Source organism: Pristiophorus japonicus, chromosome 16, assembly GCF_044704955.1.
Source record: "Pristiophorus japonicus isolate sPriJap1 chromosome 16, sPriJap1.hap1, whole genome shotgun sequence".
NCBI classification, from domain to species: Eukaryota; Metazoa; Chordata; class Chondrichthyes; family Pristiophoridae; genus Pristiophorus; species Pristiophorus japonicus.
In genome coordinates this window covers 82,744,996-82,766,334 of record NC_091992.1, presented here as the reverse complement: position 1 = coordinate 82,766,334, position 21,339 = coordinate 82,744,996, and the positions used below count along the sequence as shown (strand labels likewise).

Genomic DNA, 21,339 nt, shown 5'->3' with positions numbered 1-21,339 from the left:
AGCGCGCGTCGACCCCTCCCACACAGCCTGTATCTCAGATTCTGGGGGCTAGGAGCTACTGCGTATGCGCACACACTCCAGCGCGCATGTGCAGAGGCCCCGGCACTGTTTTCAGCGCCGGGTCCTGGCTCCACCCCCGAATCGAGTTGCCACGCTACGCCACCATGGAGGAGAGGCTGGGGAGTGGCCAAACTCGGCCCAAAAATTTTTGCCGTCCTTGGAGTTCTACAAAAGCGGCGCACCTCCGGTGAGCGCGCCAGAAATCTGTACAGGCCAAATTTGGGCCCTATAATAGCATCAGCTAACACATTTTTCTAAAAAATGTATATTTTATGCAGCTTATAGCACAGTGATTAGAAGTGCTGATGTGTGCACAAAATAGCAACTTTTTTTTCCTCAAATGGAAACTAGTATTTTAGTGTGGACAAAAGCAAAGTGCCGCTGATCAAATGATTTGTCGACAGAACATTCTAAACATATGTTGTGGAATCTAGCGTTTGTTCTACAAGGGCTGTATGATTACATTTAGAACTTTGGGAGACTGAATGACCTGTGGTTTTTGTTGAGAAGCCTGTGTGTAGTGAGAATTGAGGCAAAACAAAAATCTGTAGAAACTACATTATTCATGTACAATTCCAAAAAAAAAGCGATGTAAAAGTAATATGTGGGGCATTGTTGGTACAAAGTCAGTCGTTAAAAGGGCCATTTCATGGATCCCAGTGGAAGCTTTATCGTAGTGGATGGATGAATCTAGTTCTCGATGAGAAGAATTTTGCTGGTACCCTTGAAATTGTAATGATGAGGTGTAGCTGCAGATGTGGAACTCCGACTTTGTTTTGGAAACGCAGTGCTGAGTTTAGTTCCAATAAAGTTCAACCATTTGGCTTATATTCTGCAACCACATTTCCCTGGTGATCTTTCAGCACAGTAATCTCAATGGGGATGATTTCCTCTCGTCTTCATGTGCACTGACGTAAACGTGGGAAGATTCCTCGTAAAATCATAAATGCATCACATTTGTTTATCCCACTGGTTTTCTGTCTTCTGTGCTTCAGAAATAGGTTTGTAAATAAATGTTAACACTACCCTTTAAATTGCATTTTACAAAATTAAAATTAACAGCCAAATTTTTTTATTGAATAATCTCTGAGAAGTGCTGGTTTTGTTCCCAAGTGAAACTATTCTACATCAGTGTTTAATTTAACCAAAAATATGCTTTTTCACATTGAGGGATCTGTGGGGTCAGATTGAAATCAATCCCATTAAATATGCACGCACTTTACACTAAATGCTCTGTTTTTGGAAATCTTTGCCGCCCTCTGTTTTTACAGCTGGCACGATGATTTGTCCTGTGGAGTGTAGGTATTCAGAAAAAAAGAAAGCCCTCTTCATTCATTGAATGTATTTGTCATCACTCTGCATTTTGTTAACTACTGTGCTAAAACCTTAAAACAGTCTGCTCCTCTTGAAGTTTAAAACAAGTGAGTCCATCCTGTCTGGCCTTCACATGAGACCTGCTATTAGTAAACACTGGGGACACGGGAGAAAAACTAACAAAAGTCCTCTAGATATGGGAAATGGCTAGGAGCACAGATGTTTCTCAAAACTGAATATATTTATATTTTTTCCATTGGGTGTGGAATGTATAGATGATTTTACATTGATTTAGTTTTGTTAACATCAGTACGTACTGCTTCTGCCAACTTCTGTGACACAAAAGGCACCCATAATCCTAGTTTTCAAGGGCATTGTGCATGGATGCCAGAAGCACAGAAAATAAGTGCTCTTTTCTCTGCAACGGGCATTCAACACACTGGTAAACACTAAAAAGATGCTCGGGGATTGCTGGTCTCTTGGAAACCAGACGGCAATGTAATAGTGCGTGGTCACTCACCCCACTTTCAGAATTCTTTTCCAGGACCTGAAAACTGGAATGTCTTCCCTCTCCCTAGTCTTCCCTTCTCCTATAGTCTACAGACTTTCCAAATCCAAGTCTTACCTTGCCTATTTATTACCTTGTCTTTTCTACCTTTTTCAATCTTGTATGTGTCCTATGCTGTGGCACTGGTTCATCACCTACATTACTCAAGATTTTGTTTTAAAGCTGCAGTTGGTGTATGAATTTATATCTTCTAAGCAGAAGGATGGTTATGGAGATCATCAGTGTTAATCAGGCATTTGAAAAATTCAGTGGCTTGGTTTAAGAAACCTTGAATCTTCATTTCTTCAACTCCTACCTACAAATAAGGCGCTCATTCCACTGTGTGAGCAGAGGGATCCCTGTGAGGACACTCTGGGAATACTGGGCTTCATGATGTAGGTTGCTGCCACCTGGTGGGAAAGGCAGTAAAAAGAAAGTTAGGATTATTTGCTGTTTTTTGTACTTTTGATATTTTCTCTCGTATTTTTCTGCTTGTAGTTTTGAAATCCGGTGTTTCTGATTTTTTTTTTAAATAAAAAGCTATTGAAGCGATGAAGAACGCACACCGTGTAGAACTTGACCGTGAACTGGAAAGGATACGGAAATCGCAAAACAGCAACGTAAATGCAGATCTCGATGAAATATGCAAACAGCACGAGTAAGTACATGATAAATAGTTTTGGCTGTGTCAGCCCTAGCTCAGATCTTGCCTGTGCTTTGACTGACTCATTTCCCTGTAGGTTAACCGTCTATTCATTTTCCTTCCAAAAGTACAGTATCGCAGTTAACTTCTGCGAGTAACGCATTAATCTTTTGCCCATTTTTTAAAAACGTGCGTTAATCGCCGGAGTTATATGGAGAAATAACACACTATTTCAAAAATGCCAAGGAGCTCAGATATTTATTACCTGGCTGTTAGTAGCACCCAGTCCAGCAGTGTTCGTGTCCAGCTCCTCCACTGTGAAATGGAAGGCAGTGTAACTAAGTGTACAAGAGCTTACTCCGAGACACATGTTAGAACGAAAGAGGGTTTCCTTTCACCCAGTCTCCCTTTCACCTAGTCCCCTCTAACTGCACAGGCTGCAGTTTACAGAATCTTTGATCCAGTTGCATCGATGTATTACAGTTTGTGATAACACTTGTATCAGTGTATTATTTGACTTTATTGGCTGTTGCTTTGACCAGTGAGGAGAAGGACCTGCCAATATGGAAGGCTTTATTTAGGGTCAGTCAGGAAACCCAGTCTATTAAGTATTCAGGTGCTGCAAACAGGTTTGCTGATTCGGGCGCTTCTAGCTGTGGGGCAGCTGATGAGTATATGCTTTAGCAGTAGCCCTATCTGTTGAGGAGAAGCGTTGTAGTATCAGTGATTTACCTGGTTATATTGGTGATACAAAGTTGTCAATCTGTAGAATCTGACTTTTGAGAGGCTGGTAGCTGTTTTTTTAACCAATGAATACCCTCATGTAAAAAAAAATATTTGATTCTCACCTTCAAAATAGACATTGGAGCAAGGTGCTTAAAGAATAAAGGTAAATGAAAGCTATTTAACTTCAAAAATTGATGGGGAAAGTAGTTAGCTGTAAAGAGAGAGAGAATAGGAGGGAAAAGGGGGCAACGGGTTGTACGCAGGTAAAGTGATCTTTTCTCTTATAAAATTACTTAGTTTTATGTTATAGCAATAAATTTATTTCTTATGTAAAAATGGATTTTTCTTTAAGTGATTTGTTTGTGTCACAGCAAGTGAGCTGAAAACAGACAAAACTGGGCTCCTTCTTGGATGATAGCATCAGGACTAAAACAAACTTGTATTGGAAGCTATAATTGGATCAATGTGATTAAATCAAGGTTAACTGATTAAAATTTTCAATTACAAGATTAATTGCGATTGATATTTTGTTCATCGTTGACGGCGCTAATCCTAATACATTCTTTTTGCCATGGTTTGCACACATACTTTTTTGGTTGTTTCAAGAAATCTCTTTTCTTAAAGGTATTCTTGTCCTTCGGTGGTGAAACTAACACACTGCACCACAAGGTGATTTGACATTGGCTAGGACTCTGCAAACCTCTTCTTGGAGTTATACACCTCATTCATATTGTCATAGGAAGGCACTGGTTTTCACCTACACTGTCATAGGGAGGCACCAGGTGCAGGCCAGGTGATTCCCCACAGGGAGGGAGGGAAAGATAGGCGCCCTAGGTTAGTCTGGCATATCTCCAAGCAGGCAATTTCAGAAAGTCATCACCAGAGGCCTAGGAACAGGTTATCCACCCTTTTGGCTGGTGAGAATGCACTTTTTAATATTGAATTTTTTAAAAACTTTACAACAATATGCATTTATGTAGCGCTTTTAATATCCCAAGACACTTTACAAAAGCACAATCATGCAAACTCACTCATTTCTCTAACAGGGTGACCATGATCCTTCCAGGCTTCTGGCCTGCCTTTTTAAAATCTCATTTTTTTGGTCTAACTTTTCTCTCTCTCCACTCTTTGATGTACCTACTTTATTCCTAGTCAAAATGTAGTTAATCTTATCCATCTCATTTTTAAATATCTCCCACTGCTTTTTCCACTGTTTGGTCTGCCATTTTTTCCACCCAATGAATCTGGGCTAGGTTCCGTTTCATCCCTCTGAAATTGGCTCATTTCCAGACCAGCCTTTATATTGGATTCCTATTTTTCTTTTTTTAATCTGAACCAAATTTAGATTATGATGACTATTACCCAATGTTCTCCTACGTTCAGGACACTAGTCACTCTTCCTTCATTCCTGGAGCCAAATCTGCCACTGCACCCTTGTTGGACATGCAACATAATGTTTTATGGAAACATTCCTGGTTTTGTTTTTGTTTTACTGCATTTTATTTAGGGTAATTAAAAACCCTCTGCTTTACAACTCTGCTGCTACTGTAATCCTTTCTGAGTTGCCTACAAGTCCTTGTGCTTGTCTTCTATCTCACTATTCCTTAGTGTATAATGAACACCAGATATGGCAACAGATCCCAGACAGTCTCTGTCTGACTACTATCAATAAGTTGTCTTTAATTAGTAAGGCCATCTCCTTTTTTTCCCTTTTCTCTCTTGCAAATTTTATACCAGTAATATTTAGTTCAGTCTTGCCTCAGCTGAAGTCAAGTTTCAGTCGAGGCTGCATCATCATTTCCTACCACTCTAATTAGTGCGTCTAGCTCTGTGACTTAATTTCTAATATGTTTTATTAATTACATATTTAAATAAACACCAACTCTGACACGTTGATATTTCGCTTTACCCTTCCAGTTTTTATATTCTTTATTTCACTAACCCTGTTAAGCCCTCTCCTATTTGCCTTGGGCATAGCTCACCCTGAACTTACTTTTTTAGACTGTATTCCCCCTTCACTATAATAATTCTTAACCTCAACCTCTCCCCTATCTTCCAAAAGATGAGCCCCTCCCCTACCCACTGCTCTATTTGCCCCATCTGCAAAAAGAGCTTTATCCTCCACCTGATCTTAACCAGAGCCGCTGGTTTGGACCATCTTGGGGGTTGATCCGATGCAGCCAGAACTTGAAAGAAAGAACTATGCTGAGTACAGGGCTGTCTTTCGCTTTGGTACACTTTGGCCTATTCACATCGGTCCATAAAACTGATTCAGGATGCATGCCAACTGCCTCTAAGCTACATCACTGGAGCGGACTTGAAATGTGAATAATGGGGGAACTATATATATTTCAAACCAAATAACAGAGAGCTTTGCAAATATTTAACACCCAAGCTCCTACCCTATTCTTCCCTCCTTTGATCAATCATTCTGATTTAGATTTTTTTCCCCCTCCCCACAACCAAGTAGCTGTCAAATAAATAAATTACATTAGAATTTTAGCTGAAAGCACCATTTAAAATTGAGTTCTGCAATAAATATTATTGTCTTACGTGTAATGGGCTAGTGAATCACAGAAATGATGGTGCAGAAAGAACTTATCCCATTGTGCCTGCGCCCATGCTAGTTTCTCGATTGAAGTTATCTACTCTATTCCCATTTCCTTGCTCTTTCCCTGTAACCTTTAATATTTTTCTTCAATTATTTATCTAAATTTCTCCTGCATGTTGTGCTTGACTTGGCAGCTATTTACAAATGTATGAAAAAGGAGGTGGGAGCAGACCATCAAGGTGCCCCCCAATCAATACATGGTGCGACAATGTACACGTTTGACCCACCCCATGTTCTGCAACCTGGGAAATTCCTCTTCAACTCCCTAAGGCAATCAAGCTAAGCTCCAGGTGTCTGTCATCCCTATAAAACCTCACAATTACTAGTGGCAAGTGGTCCTCTATAACTGAAATGTCCTCCACAGGGGGACCTGCCAAGTTGTCTTTTAAAGGACAGCAGTGGATCCATACCCACTAATGTTCAAGTACTCTGTTCGAGGTCAATGGCTCCCTGTCCAAAGAAATAATTCCTGCCATATAACCTCACTCTCTTCATGCTCTACCATCCTTCTCCATCTCAAGTAAAATCTCTAACCCAAGTTCAGTCCCTTCATCAATTTAAAAAAAAAAATCTCTGACATTTCCTCTCTAAGTTTTTGTTTCTCAAAAGTATATATTTCCAAATCATGAACCCTCTCCTCATAATTAAGTGCCCTGAGGCTAAGTATCATTCTGGTTGACCTCCCTTGGACTTTCTCCAGAGTCTCTTATGACCTTCAGCATGTGTGGGTGCCACAATGACGTGACAAAGTGCAGATGTACCAAAGCCTTATGCAATCTAAATATAATACTCTCTGTCTTATACTCGATGGTCCTGTCTCTACAACTTCGAAGCTTATTTGCTTTCCATACAGCCAGTTCACACAGTTTCGGTATGCACAGTGAGGGGTGGGGCTGGAGGAGATTACAGAGATAGGGAGGGGCGAGGCCATGGAGGAATTTGAAAACAAGGATGAGAATTTTGAAATAGAGTCATTGCTTAACCGGGAGCCAATGTAGGTCAGTGAGCACGGGGGTGATGGGTGAGTGGGACTTGGTGCAAGTTAGGACACGGGCAGCCGAGTTTTGGATGACCTCAAATTTACGCAGGGTAACTTAAGAACATAAGAAATAGGAGCAGGAGTAGGCCACTTGACTCTTCGAGCCTGCTCTGCCATTAAATAAGATAAAAGCCGCGACCGTGAAGAGGTCAGGCACAGGCAGCGGAAGGAGCGTGCGGCAAATCAGTCCCACCTCCCCTTCCCCTGACTAATATCTGTCCCGCCTGTGACAGGGTCTGTGGCTCTCACATTGGACTGTTCAGCCACCAAAGGACTCACTTTAGGAGTGGAAGCAAGTCTTCCTCGATTCCAAGGGACTGCCTATGATGATGATGATGATGATGGCTGATCTGATCATGGACTCAGCTCCATTTCCCTGCCCACTCCTCATAACCCTGTATTCCCTTAGCGCTCAAAAATCTGTCTATCTCAGCCTTAAATATATTTAAAGACCCAGCCTCCACAGCTCTCTGGGACAGAACATTCCCTAGATTTACAACCCTCAGAGAAGAAATTCCTCCTCATCTCAGTTTTCAATGGGTGGCCCCTTATTCTGAGACTATGACCCCTAGTTTTAGTTTCGTCTGAGTGGAAATATTCTCTCTGCATCCACTTTGTTGAGACTCCTCATTATCTTGTATGTTTCGATAAGATCACCTCTCATTCTTCTGAACTCCAGTGAGTATGGACCCAACCTACTCAACCTATCTTCATAAGACAACTCTCTTATCTCTGGAATCATCCTAGTGAACCTTCTCTGAACAGCCTCCAATGCAAGTATATCCTTCCTTAAATATTGAGACCAAAACTGTACGCAGTACTCCAGGTGTAGCCTCACCAATACCCTATACAGTTGTAGCAGGACTTCTCTGCTTTTATACTCCATCCCCCTTGCAATAAAAGCCAACATTCTATTTGCCTTCCTGATTACTTGCTGTACCTGCATACTAACTTTTTGTGTTTCATTCACAAGGAGCCCCAGGTCCCTCTGTACTGCAGCACTTTGCAATTGTTCTCCATTTAAATTAAATTTGCTTTTCAATTTTTTCTGCCAAAGTGGATAACCTCACATTTTCCCACATTATACTCCATCTGCCAAATCTTTGCCCACTCACTGAGCCTGTCTATATCCCTTTGCAGACTTTTTGTGTCCTCACAATTTGCTTTCCCACCCATCTTTGTATCATCAGCAAACTTGGCTACATTACACTCGGTCCCTTCATCAGTGTAATATAGATTATAAATAGTTGAGGCCCCAGCACCGATCCCTGCGGCACCCCACTAGTTACTGTTGGCCAACCGGAAAATGACCCATTTATCCCGACTCTCTGTTTTCTGTTAGCCAATCCTCTATCCATGCTATAATATATTACCTCCAACCCCGTGAACTTTTATCTTGTGCAGTAACCTTTTATCTGGCACCTTAACGAATGCTTTCTGGAAATCCAAATACACCACATCCACTGGTTCCCCTTTATCCACCCTGCTCGTTACATTCTCAAAGAACGCCAGAAAATTGGTCAAACATGATTTCCCTTTCATGCTGACTCTGCTTGATTGAATTATGCTTTTCCAAATGTCCTACTTCTGCTTCCTTAATAATGGACTCCAGCATTTTCCCAACGACAGATGTTAGGCTAACTGGTCTATAGTTTCTTGCTTTCTGTCTGCCTCCTTTTTTAAATAGGGGCATTACATTTGCGGTTTGCCAATCTGCTTGGACCTCCCCAGAATCCAGGGAATTTTGGTAGATTACAACCAATGCATCCACTATTTCTGCAGCCACTTTTTAAGACCCTAGGATGTAAGCCATCAGGTCCAGGGGACTTATCCACCTTTAGTCCTATTATTTTACCAAGTAGTACTTCTTTAGTGATTGTATTAAGTTCCTCCTTCCCTATAGCTCCTTGATTATCCACTCTTGGAATGTGGGATGTCAGACAGGAGTGCGTTGGAATAGTCAAGTCTAGAGGTAACAAAGACATGGATGAGGGCTTCAGCAGCGGATGAGTTGAGACAAGGGCAGAAACGGGCGATGTTACGGAGATGGAAATAGGTGGTCTTAGTTATGCTGTGAATATGTGGTCGAAAGCTCTTTTCAGGGTCAAATATGCCACCAAGGTTGCGAACAGTGTGGTTCAGCCTCTGACAGAGGTTGGGGCGAGGGATGGGGCCAGTGGCTAGGGAACAGAGTTTGTGACGGGGACCGAAGACAATGGCTTCGATCTTCCCAATATTTAATTTCTACTCATCCAGAACTGGATGTCGGACAAGCAGTCTGACAATTTAGAGACCGTGGAGGGGTCGAGGAAAGTGGTAGTGAGGTAGAGCTGGGTGTCATCAGCGTATATGTGGAAACTGAAACTGTGTTTCCAGATGATGTCACCAAGGGGCGACATGTAGATGAGAAATAGGAGGGGGCTAAGGATAGATCCTTCAAGGACACCAGAGGTAACGATACAGGAGCGGAAAAAGAAGCCATTGCAGGTGTTTCTCTGGCTATGATTAGATAGATAAGAATGGAACCAGATGAGTGCAGTCCCACCCCGCTGGACGACGGTGGAGAGGTGGAGGATGGAGTGGTCAACTGTCTCAAAGGCTGCAGATAAGTCAAGAAGAACGAGGAGGGATAGTTTGCCTTTATCACAGTCACAAAGGATGTCATTCCTCATCCTAATGACCTTTTATGTGTTAAGGAAAATCATTTTCGTGTCTTCCCCCATTGTTACCAATTCAGTGACCGCTGGAAATAATCTTTCACTGAGCTGTTGCAGCCAATCCAAAATGAAGTTTGGGTATTGTCATTGTGACGAGCTACTCCACAGTGCCTTACACCATAGCTTCACATTTAAAATAAGGGGTCATTGGAGCATTGTGAAGAGAAATCTGCTGTCTGCATTGAAATTTAATATCAGGCCAGTATACACAGAAAGCCTGAAAATAATCTCCACACAGAAAAACAAGAGCATCGCGAGGCAATTGAGTTACTATTGCGAATGTTCATGTACTATACATAAGCCACATGTTCCAGAACTAGATATCCATATACTTCCCCGTCCAGCGACCCCCACCACCACCTTTCCGACTACCCCAGCTAACTTTTCTGAGGCTACTAAATAATTTTTCATTGGGATAAGAAGGAAAGACCTCCCGCCTGACCTGAATTGTAGTAATATATTATAAATGTGCTTCATAACGCATGCTGAAACAATGTTACTGAATAACAGTTTAAAGATGGAACGTGTATAATTTAGCAGCATTCAAGAAATTAAACTACTTCAATGTTGTTTGACAGTGAGGAGCTGGCATCATTGCATCGAGAAATCGAAGTCCTGTCAGAGCAGTACTCCCAAAAGTGTCTAGAAAATGCACACTTGGCTCAAGCTTTGGAAGCAGAGCGGCAGGCATTAAGACAATGCCAACGTGAAAACCAAGAACTAAATGCGCATAACCAGGTATGAAATGTCTTCGCCACCATATAATACTGTGAATGTACAAAAAAAAATACCACTGTTTGTTTTTGTTTTGGAATGTAACTGGATTCAGTGTTAAAATCCCACACAAAGTTGCATTGCCAGCTTAGTGGTACTGCCATATAGTATATACAACACTTGCAATTTTCAAATGAAGATGGTGTGCAGGGAATAACTAACCTTAGCTGATCTCTGTTGGGGCAGAACAACTGGTTGGAAAGGGGACAATAAGCCAGCATTCCTACTCTTGCTGGAAAATGCATACTTGTGAATATTGAAAACTGCATCAGACTTGGATGGAAATACCCTGTTCAGATTTACACACAAGGAATAGTCAATTGGGCAAAGCACTCCAGTGTTGTTGATGCTCATGGAATAGTCTGCCTCCAAGAACTAGTGCCTTCAGGAAATTGTTGCAGGGTGGGGTGGTGGCGGAGACTAGTTCTTTCCAGAGTACTGCCAGTAGCTTGTCAATGCTTGGTCCCTTGACTTTCCTTTGCAAGGTTAGCTCTGTTAAATCATGGTCAGCTAAGCAACACTTGAAGTGAGATTCTAAGGTACCTGTTTCTTCACTTACTCTCAAGAATTATAATCGAGCTGTTTCATGCTCCATTGATCTATTGGTGGCTGAATCTATAAATGTTCTCTGATATGCAATACTACATAACATGTTTTTTGGTTCAGTCTTTTCTCTCTCTCTCTTTTTGTTGTAGGATCATATGTTCCTTTTTTGAGTGATAAAATCTTCAAGTGTTGATTCTTTATCCTCCTGTGTTTTACTGGGTTTATTGTTTCCAAAAGGAGCTGAATAATCGTTTGGCTGCAGAAATAACACGGCTGAGAACAATGATGACAAGTGACAACGGAGGGGATGCCACTGGCCTATCACAAGGCAAAGAAGTATATGAACTAGAGGTAAGCCATACATGTGCAGAACAAAACTCTGAACGAAGGTATCAAGGGCATTAAATTATGCTGCTCCCAGGTTTGTTGTGGATTAGGAATTTGATTATACAAGACTGCAGCACTGACTAGCTACCGCTAAGGAGAATCTGATCCCTGTGCTTGCCAGATTAGTTTTGTTGTTTAGAATTACTTGGTGTTATTTTTCTTGAGAGTAGACAGGGTCATGTGAAGGTGCAGTGAATCATAACTGGGAGTGCAGGAAAAGAAGGGAAAATGTCAAGATTTGGAAGAGGAGAAAGGATCATGTAAACAGTGAAATGTTAGTGTCGGTGAGTTGGGGAAACTGTTGCAGGTTGCCAGGCTGTTTAAATTTTTAATAAAAATCCTTCAAAAAATGTGAATGCAGAAAGGGAAAATCAGAACCAGGGTCGAAAAATTGCATTGGTTAAATATGCACTGCAAAAAGCACTCCATCTATATAATGCAGAACAACAAAAAAGCAGTCTGGAGAAACCCAATTTTGAAAACAGTCAAAAATAAGTCTCTAATATAGAATTGCATTCAGATTGTACAATGATAGATGCACTTTCCACAATAAATTAAAGGAGAGACCTTTTGTCTTGCTTCCCCACTGTAGTCTAGAATGAAACAGCAGCTTTTTAAATCTGAACACAAACTTGGAACCATGTCTTCCCGATAGGCAAAACATTCATCGCAGTTTGGTTTATGGGTTACATTGAAATATTCCGATGTTTAATGCAATTATTTATATCCTGTCTAGGTGTTGCTGCGGGTCAAAGAATCGGAAATACAATACTTAAAACAAGAAATTAATTCCCTGAAAGATGAACTACAGACTGCTCAGCGCGTAAGTAGTCTCCTCACTGTGCTAAATCCCTGTTGGTAGCTTTAACTATTTTTTGTTCCAATTGAGAGCTAGTTTTAGCTTATTTTGCCTTAATTTTCCTCCTCTCCTGAAGGTACCAACTCCGGTTGGGGTACCAGCAGCCCTCCACTGTATCTTCATGTGAGAGCCTAGATGGTGAATGCTAGCAGACTATGCAGCTGTGGGGAGCATTGCAGCCTTTACCTGATAACCGCACACTAGCACTTCCAGCAGGGCTCCGTGGATAGCAGTCAGGGATAGGAACCCTGGTTGATTGCCACCCTCAGTCAAGGAGCTCCAACACCAATTGTAGCGCCAGCCTGGTTGAGATTGGCTAACTCAGCACACATTGGGAATAGAATATGCGACCTTCTGGTCTGCATGGCTCATTACCAAACCAGGCAATACAGACATGGGAGCAATGATGGACAGGTAAAGACCCTATGGTTCATCAAGCCTACCCCTCACAAATTACGATATGTTGTGTATATACTCTCCACCCCACCCAAAACTATGTTATCTCCAGGGAGGCGAAAAACCAGATTTTAAAACCCCTGGCAAATTTGGGAGTGGGAAATTCCTCTCCGACCCATCTAGGCGATCAAAACTAGTCCAGGAGATCACTCTGGCCCTGAATTCTCTGCAGTACCTACCTGCTGTGAGAGGTGATCTCCGCTCCAGCCGTAAGCAGGTCCAGCTCTCAGTGTATGAATGTTGAGCATTTGTCCTGCCCACATGCATAAAACTGCACTTATCCAAGTTATACACCATTTGTCAGTCATGAGCCCAATCAAATACCTTTATCGAATAAGCCGTTATGAAAGCTACTGCCATTCTTCACAAAGCATTCTGTGCAGTTACTTTAGAACTATTCGTTGATATTAGTCTTTTGAAGGAGCAGTACAGGTTAATTTTTTTTATAGCATAGATTTTTTACAAGGCTTGATGTGTTGTATGTTTTTATTCAACTGATTTGTCCAGTTGCTATTTTGAGAATTCCCTTTGGAACCCAAGGTTTGTCTTTTCCAAGTATGGGGGAGGGGCTTTGTGGTACAGAGATGATAGCTTGAATGATGTAAAGACCACTGTGCTCGTTTTCCCATGCTGTATTCAGTAATAAGAGCATTACAAGTGCATCACTATCGATCATAGATGAAGTGGGAAGAGCATTGCACCTTCCAGTCTAATTAAGTTTGGACAGAATTTTAACTGTTTTTGGCGCTCATTTACATGCAATACGCACAACAACACAAACAATAAAACTAAGGAATTCCAGCCAATGAGTAAGAGTTTGCAGGGCAGACATGAGCTTTGAGACAGTTTGAGAGTTTTACATCAATATGGACAGGCCCTCCAGGGAGCTCCACCATTCTGCGAATTTCTCCCATCTAAAAATAGGAACAATAATGATTGCAGGCCATTGAATTGTGGGTTTGGTGCCAGAATCAAGAGTGGCAGAGCTTTGGCATTGGTTAAAGTCAGCTTCTTGGTTAACGTGGAAATCTTGCAGTTTTGCTCCTGTTCCCACAAGAATTCCATATTCACTTAAGCTGATTGTAAGTGCCAAATGCACTTGCGCTGCTGCCCCGTCCACTCTTGACTCTGCCATTCATTCCCCCTCATGTCCCTGCAATTTGGGTACCTGGACCTCTTCCACTACTGGCTGGCTGCCCCAGATCTCTGTTCCTTATTTTGCTGCCGCTCTTTGTTCTAGCTTGTGTTCTGTTACTTTTGTCCTTTCTCCTCCATATCCTGTACTGTAACTTTAATTGTCACTCTATACTTGCTCCAATTTTTAATCTAAAAATAGTTGCTGTTACAGTTAGTATTGTAGCACATTTAGTAGTGTACAACGGGAACTGAATAGATCTGTCAGAGTATAAATTCACTTGCTGCAGAATGTAGTTGGACTTGCAACAGAAATTGGCCTGAAGGTCCTGCAGAAGTCTTATTGTTTAGTGCCATCTAGTGTTACTACACAAAACAGCATCCGTGCATATTAATGTGAACAGCATAAATAGAATTACTTTTATACTTAGAAATCCCAGCAATTACCAGTTTTTGTTGTTTGTGATAATTCAAGAATATAATTGGTTCCATCATTGTAACTAACATCAGATGCTTTGTATCTGTTTCAAGATACTATCAAATCCTAGGATTTGAGATCCATTTTAAAAATACTTTTTTTCTTAATCAGTGATGAAATTAGTGTTGATTCTACAGTGTAATATTTCTCCAGAAATGTAATTTCATTTATTTTTCAAAACCATAGGACCAGCTAAATTAAATTCTCAATAAAATAATATTTAACTGTTGCTGTGTGATGGGGTTGGAGGTGAGGATGGAAAGTGCAGGGTTTTAGGTCCGAGGTTGTGGTTACTGTTTAAGGAGTATGGGATTTTCCTCACGAGAATGATGCTGGGGGGTAGTAGGAGGATTTGACCATCAAGTGAGGTGGTGGATGTCCAGGCCAGTGGTGCACTTGAGAGTGCAGAGGTGGAAGCTGTGGAGGTGGGAGATCATTAGTATCTTGAAAGAGACAACTGTGTCAAAGACAGAACTAAGTGACGAGCAGTCTGGGAAACAGAGCTGCCATCACTGGGTTGAGATAACAGTATTCTGCTCATTCAGGATGTAATCTCTTTGTAAATTATTGTGAATTCTGCAACATGCATTTGTTTCTTCAGGATAAAAAATACGCTGCAGACAAGTATAAGGACATCTACACAGAGCTTAGTATAGTCAAGGCTAAATCGGAGCGTGACGTAAACAGACTAAAAGAGCAGCTCCAGCTGGCGCAGGAAGCATTTGGAGATCAACCCATGGATGAAACGGAGCACAGCAGATACGGTACAGCCAACACAGGAGTTGGAAATCATAGCCCATATAATTTTACTAATTTAAATAGACTATACTTTGTTTTAGTGAAGAACCATCTCTTTATTTACTCCTTTATGCAATGGGTGATCTTGGGATCAACTTTCAAGACGGGTGGTTGAGACTAAAACACTGGACTCATTTAAGAGATAGCTGGTTGCTGTAGTGGGAAGACAGAAGGTTTGCTATTTTAGAAGAATGAAGCCATATGGGCTGAAGAGTCTTTATCTGGACCTACCTTGTGATACTGGAGTATGTATTGAGCATGATTTTATTTTAATTGAACCTTCTAGGAGCCCAACTGATTCCACATCTTGAATTGTGCATGATGCCTTTTTGTTTCAAAAAAGTGCAAGCCAGGAATGCTCCACATTTGGTCCCAATTTGTACTGACTGAACGGATTTACTGGAGTGAGGCTGGATGCTCTGTAACTGATCTCGGCGCTCAGAGAGCTAGGGGAAGGGGAAACGTTTCCATGCTTCCTGTTCTCGATTGCTATCCAGTGACCTCTGCTGGCGAGGGCAGGATGTACCTGTGAATCACATAGCCTGTTGCCACTCACAGTCGAGGCTTGAACGTGATGAACGGCTGGGCTTTTGGAGGGCTCCTGTGCCCATGAAACCATAATTCCAACATGCATCACTGCCTTCAGGAAAAGAGGGGTAAAAAGGAGAAAATGCATCTGGAAAGGGGAATTTGGTTACAAGTTTGTTGATAATTACTGCACGTTAGAAAATATTCATTTACTTTTTGAAATTATATACTTAGGAATACTCTAAAAATGCTCCATATTAAAAATATTCCCTCTACAAAAGCTCCTCCATAGAGTTACACTGTTCAGACAGAAGACTTGGTGTCCCTTAAATCTCTATAATGTAGAGGTGTTTCACCTGTGCTAAGGACCATGGAGAAAGTGTTGCCATCATTGTGACTGGTACAGTGAAATTGGTTATAAGCATGTTTTGTCGAGGTGGGGACAATTTGATGTCCTTGAACTTAAGTCCTTGAAATTAAATCTTGGAGCCAACGTGAAGCCAATTTAAAAAAAAAATACATTTTTTCTCAGATATAATGAAATCAAAAAGCAATCCAGATATCCTGAAGATGGCAGCTGCAGCAAAACGAGCAGATCGGACATTGAGATCAAAGGTAAGCTCTAGTTTCTTCGACATTTCCAGTATCCATTCTCTCTACTGCGGTTTAGCCTGAAGCAATACTACTAAGCTCAAGTGCGTCGGTATATTTGCTAATATTATCATTGGTATTCTGTCAAGCATCCTTTCATTTTTCCACATAACAAACCAGTTCTGCAGTTGGTAGTGTAGCAGTTGCTACAATCTAGTATGGACCACTGAGGGTTACACTAAGGCACTCAGTCTCCATTATACAGGTAAGCTCTACAAGAAGAGGAGGAGATCTCTACACATTAATAAATAAACCCATTATGCTTCTTACGGAATTTAATTTCAAATTACTAGAACAGGCCTAGAAAACCAAACTCCCCTTTGTCTATCACCCAATCTAAAAAAAATGTTTTTTATTTAATCCAAGATAGAAATAAACCTGCTGGACATGTAAAATGGAAGGAAACTAGGTATTCTGTGTAGTTCCTGAAAACTTTGATGTGCTCTGTTAAATGAGTTTTATACCGCAGGTGTGGACATGGGGGAGATTGTAACTATTTCACCATTAGGATTGTTTTCAAATCACGTATAAGTACCACCTATAGCAATGAGATATTCAAATATCTGTATATGGCATGCAAACATCTGACCAGTGCAGATGGGAAATGGATACCTCAAATGCAGCCTGCACATATTGTGATCTATGTAGTTCCCAAATTCAGCACGGAACCAAAAACTCCTGTCCTCCTGACACCCCTTTGGCTTAGTATATGAAAGCGGCAGAAAGGCATTGAAATTAGCATCACTGTTCCTGGTGTAGGAATGGTGGGGGAAAAAAAAACAACAAGGATTCCCGATCATGTGGCCTCTGCCAGAAAGTGTGCGCACATAGTAAAATAGCCTGCTGACACTCTGAGTATCAACTCTCGCATTGAAATGGCCACTTGGGTGAGGTACCAAAGAGCTGCATCTATGAAACCACACTCCAACCTCTTTTGGGAGAAGAGGGAAGAAAACTGGGTGGGGTAGAAATAGAGTGCTTCAACCTTTCTGATGGTACGTGAAGACTTCTAGTTCATGCAAATGCACACACACACATCCTACCTGTGGTATAAAACGAATGCATGACTTGACTTGGTGCATAGTTTAAAAACAAATGTACATGAAGCAGCCCTGCATTACTGATTTATCCTGTGGGTTTATGCGTTATGTGTCTTCACATTTTTGGGTACCTTATTGTATGATAAGCCACCAAGTCAGGTTGTGTATCATTTATTTATTTTATTTGTAAACATATGCTTATCATCCTAAACTGTTCCCATGCAAAGCTGATCTTTGAGGTGAGTGTTGAGTTTATATAACAACACTTAAAATAATTTGCCGTTCCAGGCTAATCACAACTGTGACCAAGTACAGTTTTTGGCTAGTACATCCTTAGTGTTAGTTTTATATTATTTGTAGTAATAGTCCAAATGTAGAGAAACTTACTATGATAAAAACCAGCTGAGGGAAACATTTTCTTCTCACTGAAGTCTTTTATTACAACCAATGCCCTATTTGGGAGGGAGGTTTCACAGTCTAAAAATAAAAGTCCCTTTTTTTCCCCACTGTTCTCCTTCCCCCTCTCCTCCTCTACTGAAGGTGTGATTCCCTGGTGACTGCCTTCTGGGGGCTGGTTGCCCTTTGATACTACCACAGCTTTAAAAGTGAAGTGCCATTTTCAAAAAGGTGCCCTATCTAAAATAGCCCCAGTAATAGGCATGATTCCCCAAGTAGGGAATCATTGATCTGGTTCAACAGTCGGCTGCATCACCACAAAAGTGAAGGGAAGTGCATCAGGAATCACCCAAGAGCTAAACCAATGCATCAACTGTAGCCAGTCATAGAGCTGCTTTGGGAAAATGAGGGGAGCAGATTGTCTGTCTTTTGTGTGGGGTTGCACACTAGGCTGGGGGATTTTTTTTTTTTTTAAAAGAGAAAATAACAATAGGAAGTTTTTAAAAAATGAAATTTTTGTAGTGATAGTACACCTTCCAAAGACCCATCAAAGCTAAGTTGGAAATGACATGTTTACCCATTCTGAGGTCAGTACCAAGATTGTATCAATCCCAGCTTAGATGTACACTGTACCATCAGTGATGTGGAGCAGTCTGTGGCTCTGCTAGCCACACTCTTGAAGGTCGAGTGTGAGATCACTGGAAAAGAGTGCGAGCAAAGGAAAAGTTTTTAGATTTTTTTTTAAAGTACAAAAACATATAATTTGAACCATTTTGTTGATGAAGGAAGAAAGTAAAGTCACTCAGATAAGCTTGCATGGAAGGAACCATCATAGACTACTCTGTATCTCAGTACTTTTCGTCGAGCACCCCTTGAAGAGACCCTTTTTAGCGCTGGGAAGAATCCAGCCAGAAATCTTAGTCTATGGTTCATGGGTTAACAGTGATGCATTGCTTTCTAACCTTCCTTATTCTATTTTGCTCCCCTTCGTCGTCCTTTAGTCTGTGAGTAAAGAGCTGGCATGGGACAGCTAGAGCTGCTTGATGATTGACATCTTCCCTTTAGGTAAACCACCATTGGTTATTGTCACTGAGTGAAGGCATGTCACTGTGGGAGTTGGGATGTTTTTAATGTGTGGACATGCAATGGGATCTGTCTAGGTTTGTTTCCTGGACTCTGCTTTGGCCTGTGTGGAATTAAATCTCTCATTGCTGTGTCTCCAAGCACATTTTTACAGAGTAAGGTGAACCCAAGATTCTAAATTTATGTAAAACTTGTTTGATTTCTGCACAACAGCTTTATCATAGTGTCACAGTGGTGTACCAACATCTGTCCCAATAATTGGCATGATTCAAAATATAGATCACTGTAGCTCATGCACTGGGTCGAATACTGGAGAATAATTGTGGGAATCTAAGTAGAAATTTCTTAAATTCTGTGCTTGATTGCAAGCTATTTCAAACAGTAGAGGGAAGTATGGAACTCTCTCCCACAAAAAGCAGTAGATGCTAGCTCAATTACTTATACATCTGATATTGATAGATTTTTGCTAGTCAAAGGTATTAAGAGATATGGGGCTAAGCAGGGTGGATGGAGTTGAGATATAAATCAGCCATGATCTCATTGAATGGCTGAATGGCCTCCTCCTGTTCCTATATTCCAATGTTCCCAAGATAGGTCACAATAGCCAAAGTCATGTGTTGACCCAGCAACAGCATCAGAGGTTTAGTATATTCGCCTGGCCTCTGTTTCTTTTATGTTTCCTGTCTATGTTGCTTATTTCCACTGATTTGGCAAATCAGTGCCACAATTATTGTAAACTATGGGTGTATGAATATTGAAAATTTAGTGTTTGGTTTGTGCATGCTTATTCAAAATTGTGCTGCAGAATTAAGCGTCTTGCACTGTGTTCTTGGCTGATACAGAATGTTCCACTTTGCTGAGCATCAGCTCGTTTATCAATAGAAGATTTCCATTCATGTTGTCTTAACATTTATTGGCTTGAACTGCAAAACTGCAGCTTAAGTAATGGTTAGACTACTGACCAGCCATTCCACACATCAGTAACTTAGACTTCTCGGGACTGGGCTAAATGTGGAAGGGTTGTCGGCTGTGTTTCCTGTGAACAAAGTAACCTCCCCTCCAGCGAGTTAACAAGGACTCTGTCTTCTCGTTGTTATAATTATCCGTAAGTAGCTAGGTCTACTTTTGAAATAATTTGGTTCTACCTTAAAATTAGTGAGGAAGTGAACCTTATAAGCTAAAGTATGCTTGTGGCATCATGATGTCATCAGGATGATAAAGCCATGTACCTGAGACAGCTACAGAGAGCCTGGTTAACACGATTGAGGATTAATGTCTTGTAATAATTGACTGCACCAAGCCATATATATCTTCTGAAATTCAAGCAGATGTTTGTCATACTTGTACTTTGTTGGTAGATGTTAACAGTATTTGTGACATCTGTGTTTTAACAACCCTCCCAATCAAATCAGCCAGAAGATTGGGTAATACAATGGGTTCAAATGTCATTTTGAACATTTGAGACCTGAATTTAGCTTAGATGGAATCTCATCCTCTCCTGCAAGTTGAGCAGTCTCAATCTGAGTGCAAGCCCGTTGGTCATAAATGGGCGATCTCACTCTGAAAGTAGCCACAAAGATTGCTGCTGTGGGAAGTTGAAATGGCGTTCTGATGCAGTGGGAGAAGGTTCAAGGTTCAGAATTGAGGCACATTGGGTCATTATTGAAGAAACTTTATCTTGCATCAAAGCTGCTGTTTATCTTTGTGACATTAGTGTTCTGTTATCATTGTGAACAAAAAGTCCATAATAACCTCTCTTACCCAAGGACACATCACTTTCATAAACATTTTCTTTGATTAACACTGAACTTTCTCCCCGGGTACCATATTACAGATCTGGTAGGACAGTTAGCTTGTGTCCAACCCTGTGGTGTGAAAGTGAATCATGCTAGCTTGGGTAATGTATCCTGCAGAGTAGCTGATAAACTGAACCTTGAGTTTGTATGCGAAATGGGGCATTATCAACCAAAACCATGTTGCTTATTTTGTTGCATTGTGTGGTGCCTATTTTAATTGCAGCTTTTATTGTGTTTGTCCTTGCTGTGCCTGAAAATGTGCATGTATGGTATTCTAACTGACTCTCCACTGAATGCTCAGTCTATTGTTTAATCCACAAAATAATCCTGTTGTATTGTCTGTAGAAGGTGAGTTATATGCACTAATAAACTAGATGAACATGTTGTTTTTCTAGTGTTTCATCAGACATTTACAGTATGTAGACATCTGTCACTTGTGAAATTCAACCATTGTTTTGTGTTACCGATTGTTAGTCATCTTGTTAGCCTATGTGATTTCATAATTCAGGTGAACTAAAACCTCACAATCTGACATTTTATTAAAATTACCAAACCATGAACCTAATATGTTTGCAGCAAGATGTATTAGAGAGTAAACCAACACCATGTTGTTTTGATACTATTGATGCAAATACTTCACATCTTTGAATTGGTCAAAACAGATGTCAGGACTACAATTAGAAACAATGGAGCTGAGAGAGCTAAGGCATTGGTTGATAAAGTTGCATACGTAATTAGAAACAGAGCATTGGCGTG

General features: G+C 40.9%; 1 protein-coding gene across 4 annotated transcripts in view; it reads left to right on the top strand.

The window, feature by feature from the left end:
* The window catches only part of LOC139226625 (putative leucine-rich repeat-containing protein DDB_G0290503), a 465,741-nt gene that overhangs the window by 442,670 nt on the left and 1,732 nt on the right, over positions 1 to 21,339 (top strand). For 3 of the 4 annotated variants that reach the window (XM_070857512.1, XM_070857513.1, XM_070857510.1), the window contains 6 exons: positions 2,462 to 2,579; positions 10,236 to 10,395; positions 11,215 to 11,328; positions 12,101 to 12,187; positions 14,893 to 15,055; positions 16,150 to 16,232. In XM_070857512.1, coding sequence (XP_070713613.1) covers positions 2,462 to 2,579; positions 10,236 to 10,395; positions 11,215 to 11,328; positions 12,101 to 12,187; positions 14,893 to 15,055; positions 16,150 to 16,232 — 725 coding nt within the window. Of the gene's footprint in view, positions 1 to 2,461; positions 2,580 to 10,235; positions 10,396 to 11,214; positions 11,329 to 12,100; positions 12,188 to 14,892; positions 15,056 to 16,149; positions 16,233 to 18,705; positions 18,770 to 21,339 lie in introns of all 4 variants that reach the window. The other variant, XM_070857511.1, reaches the window with a different exon arrangement.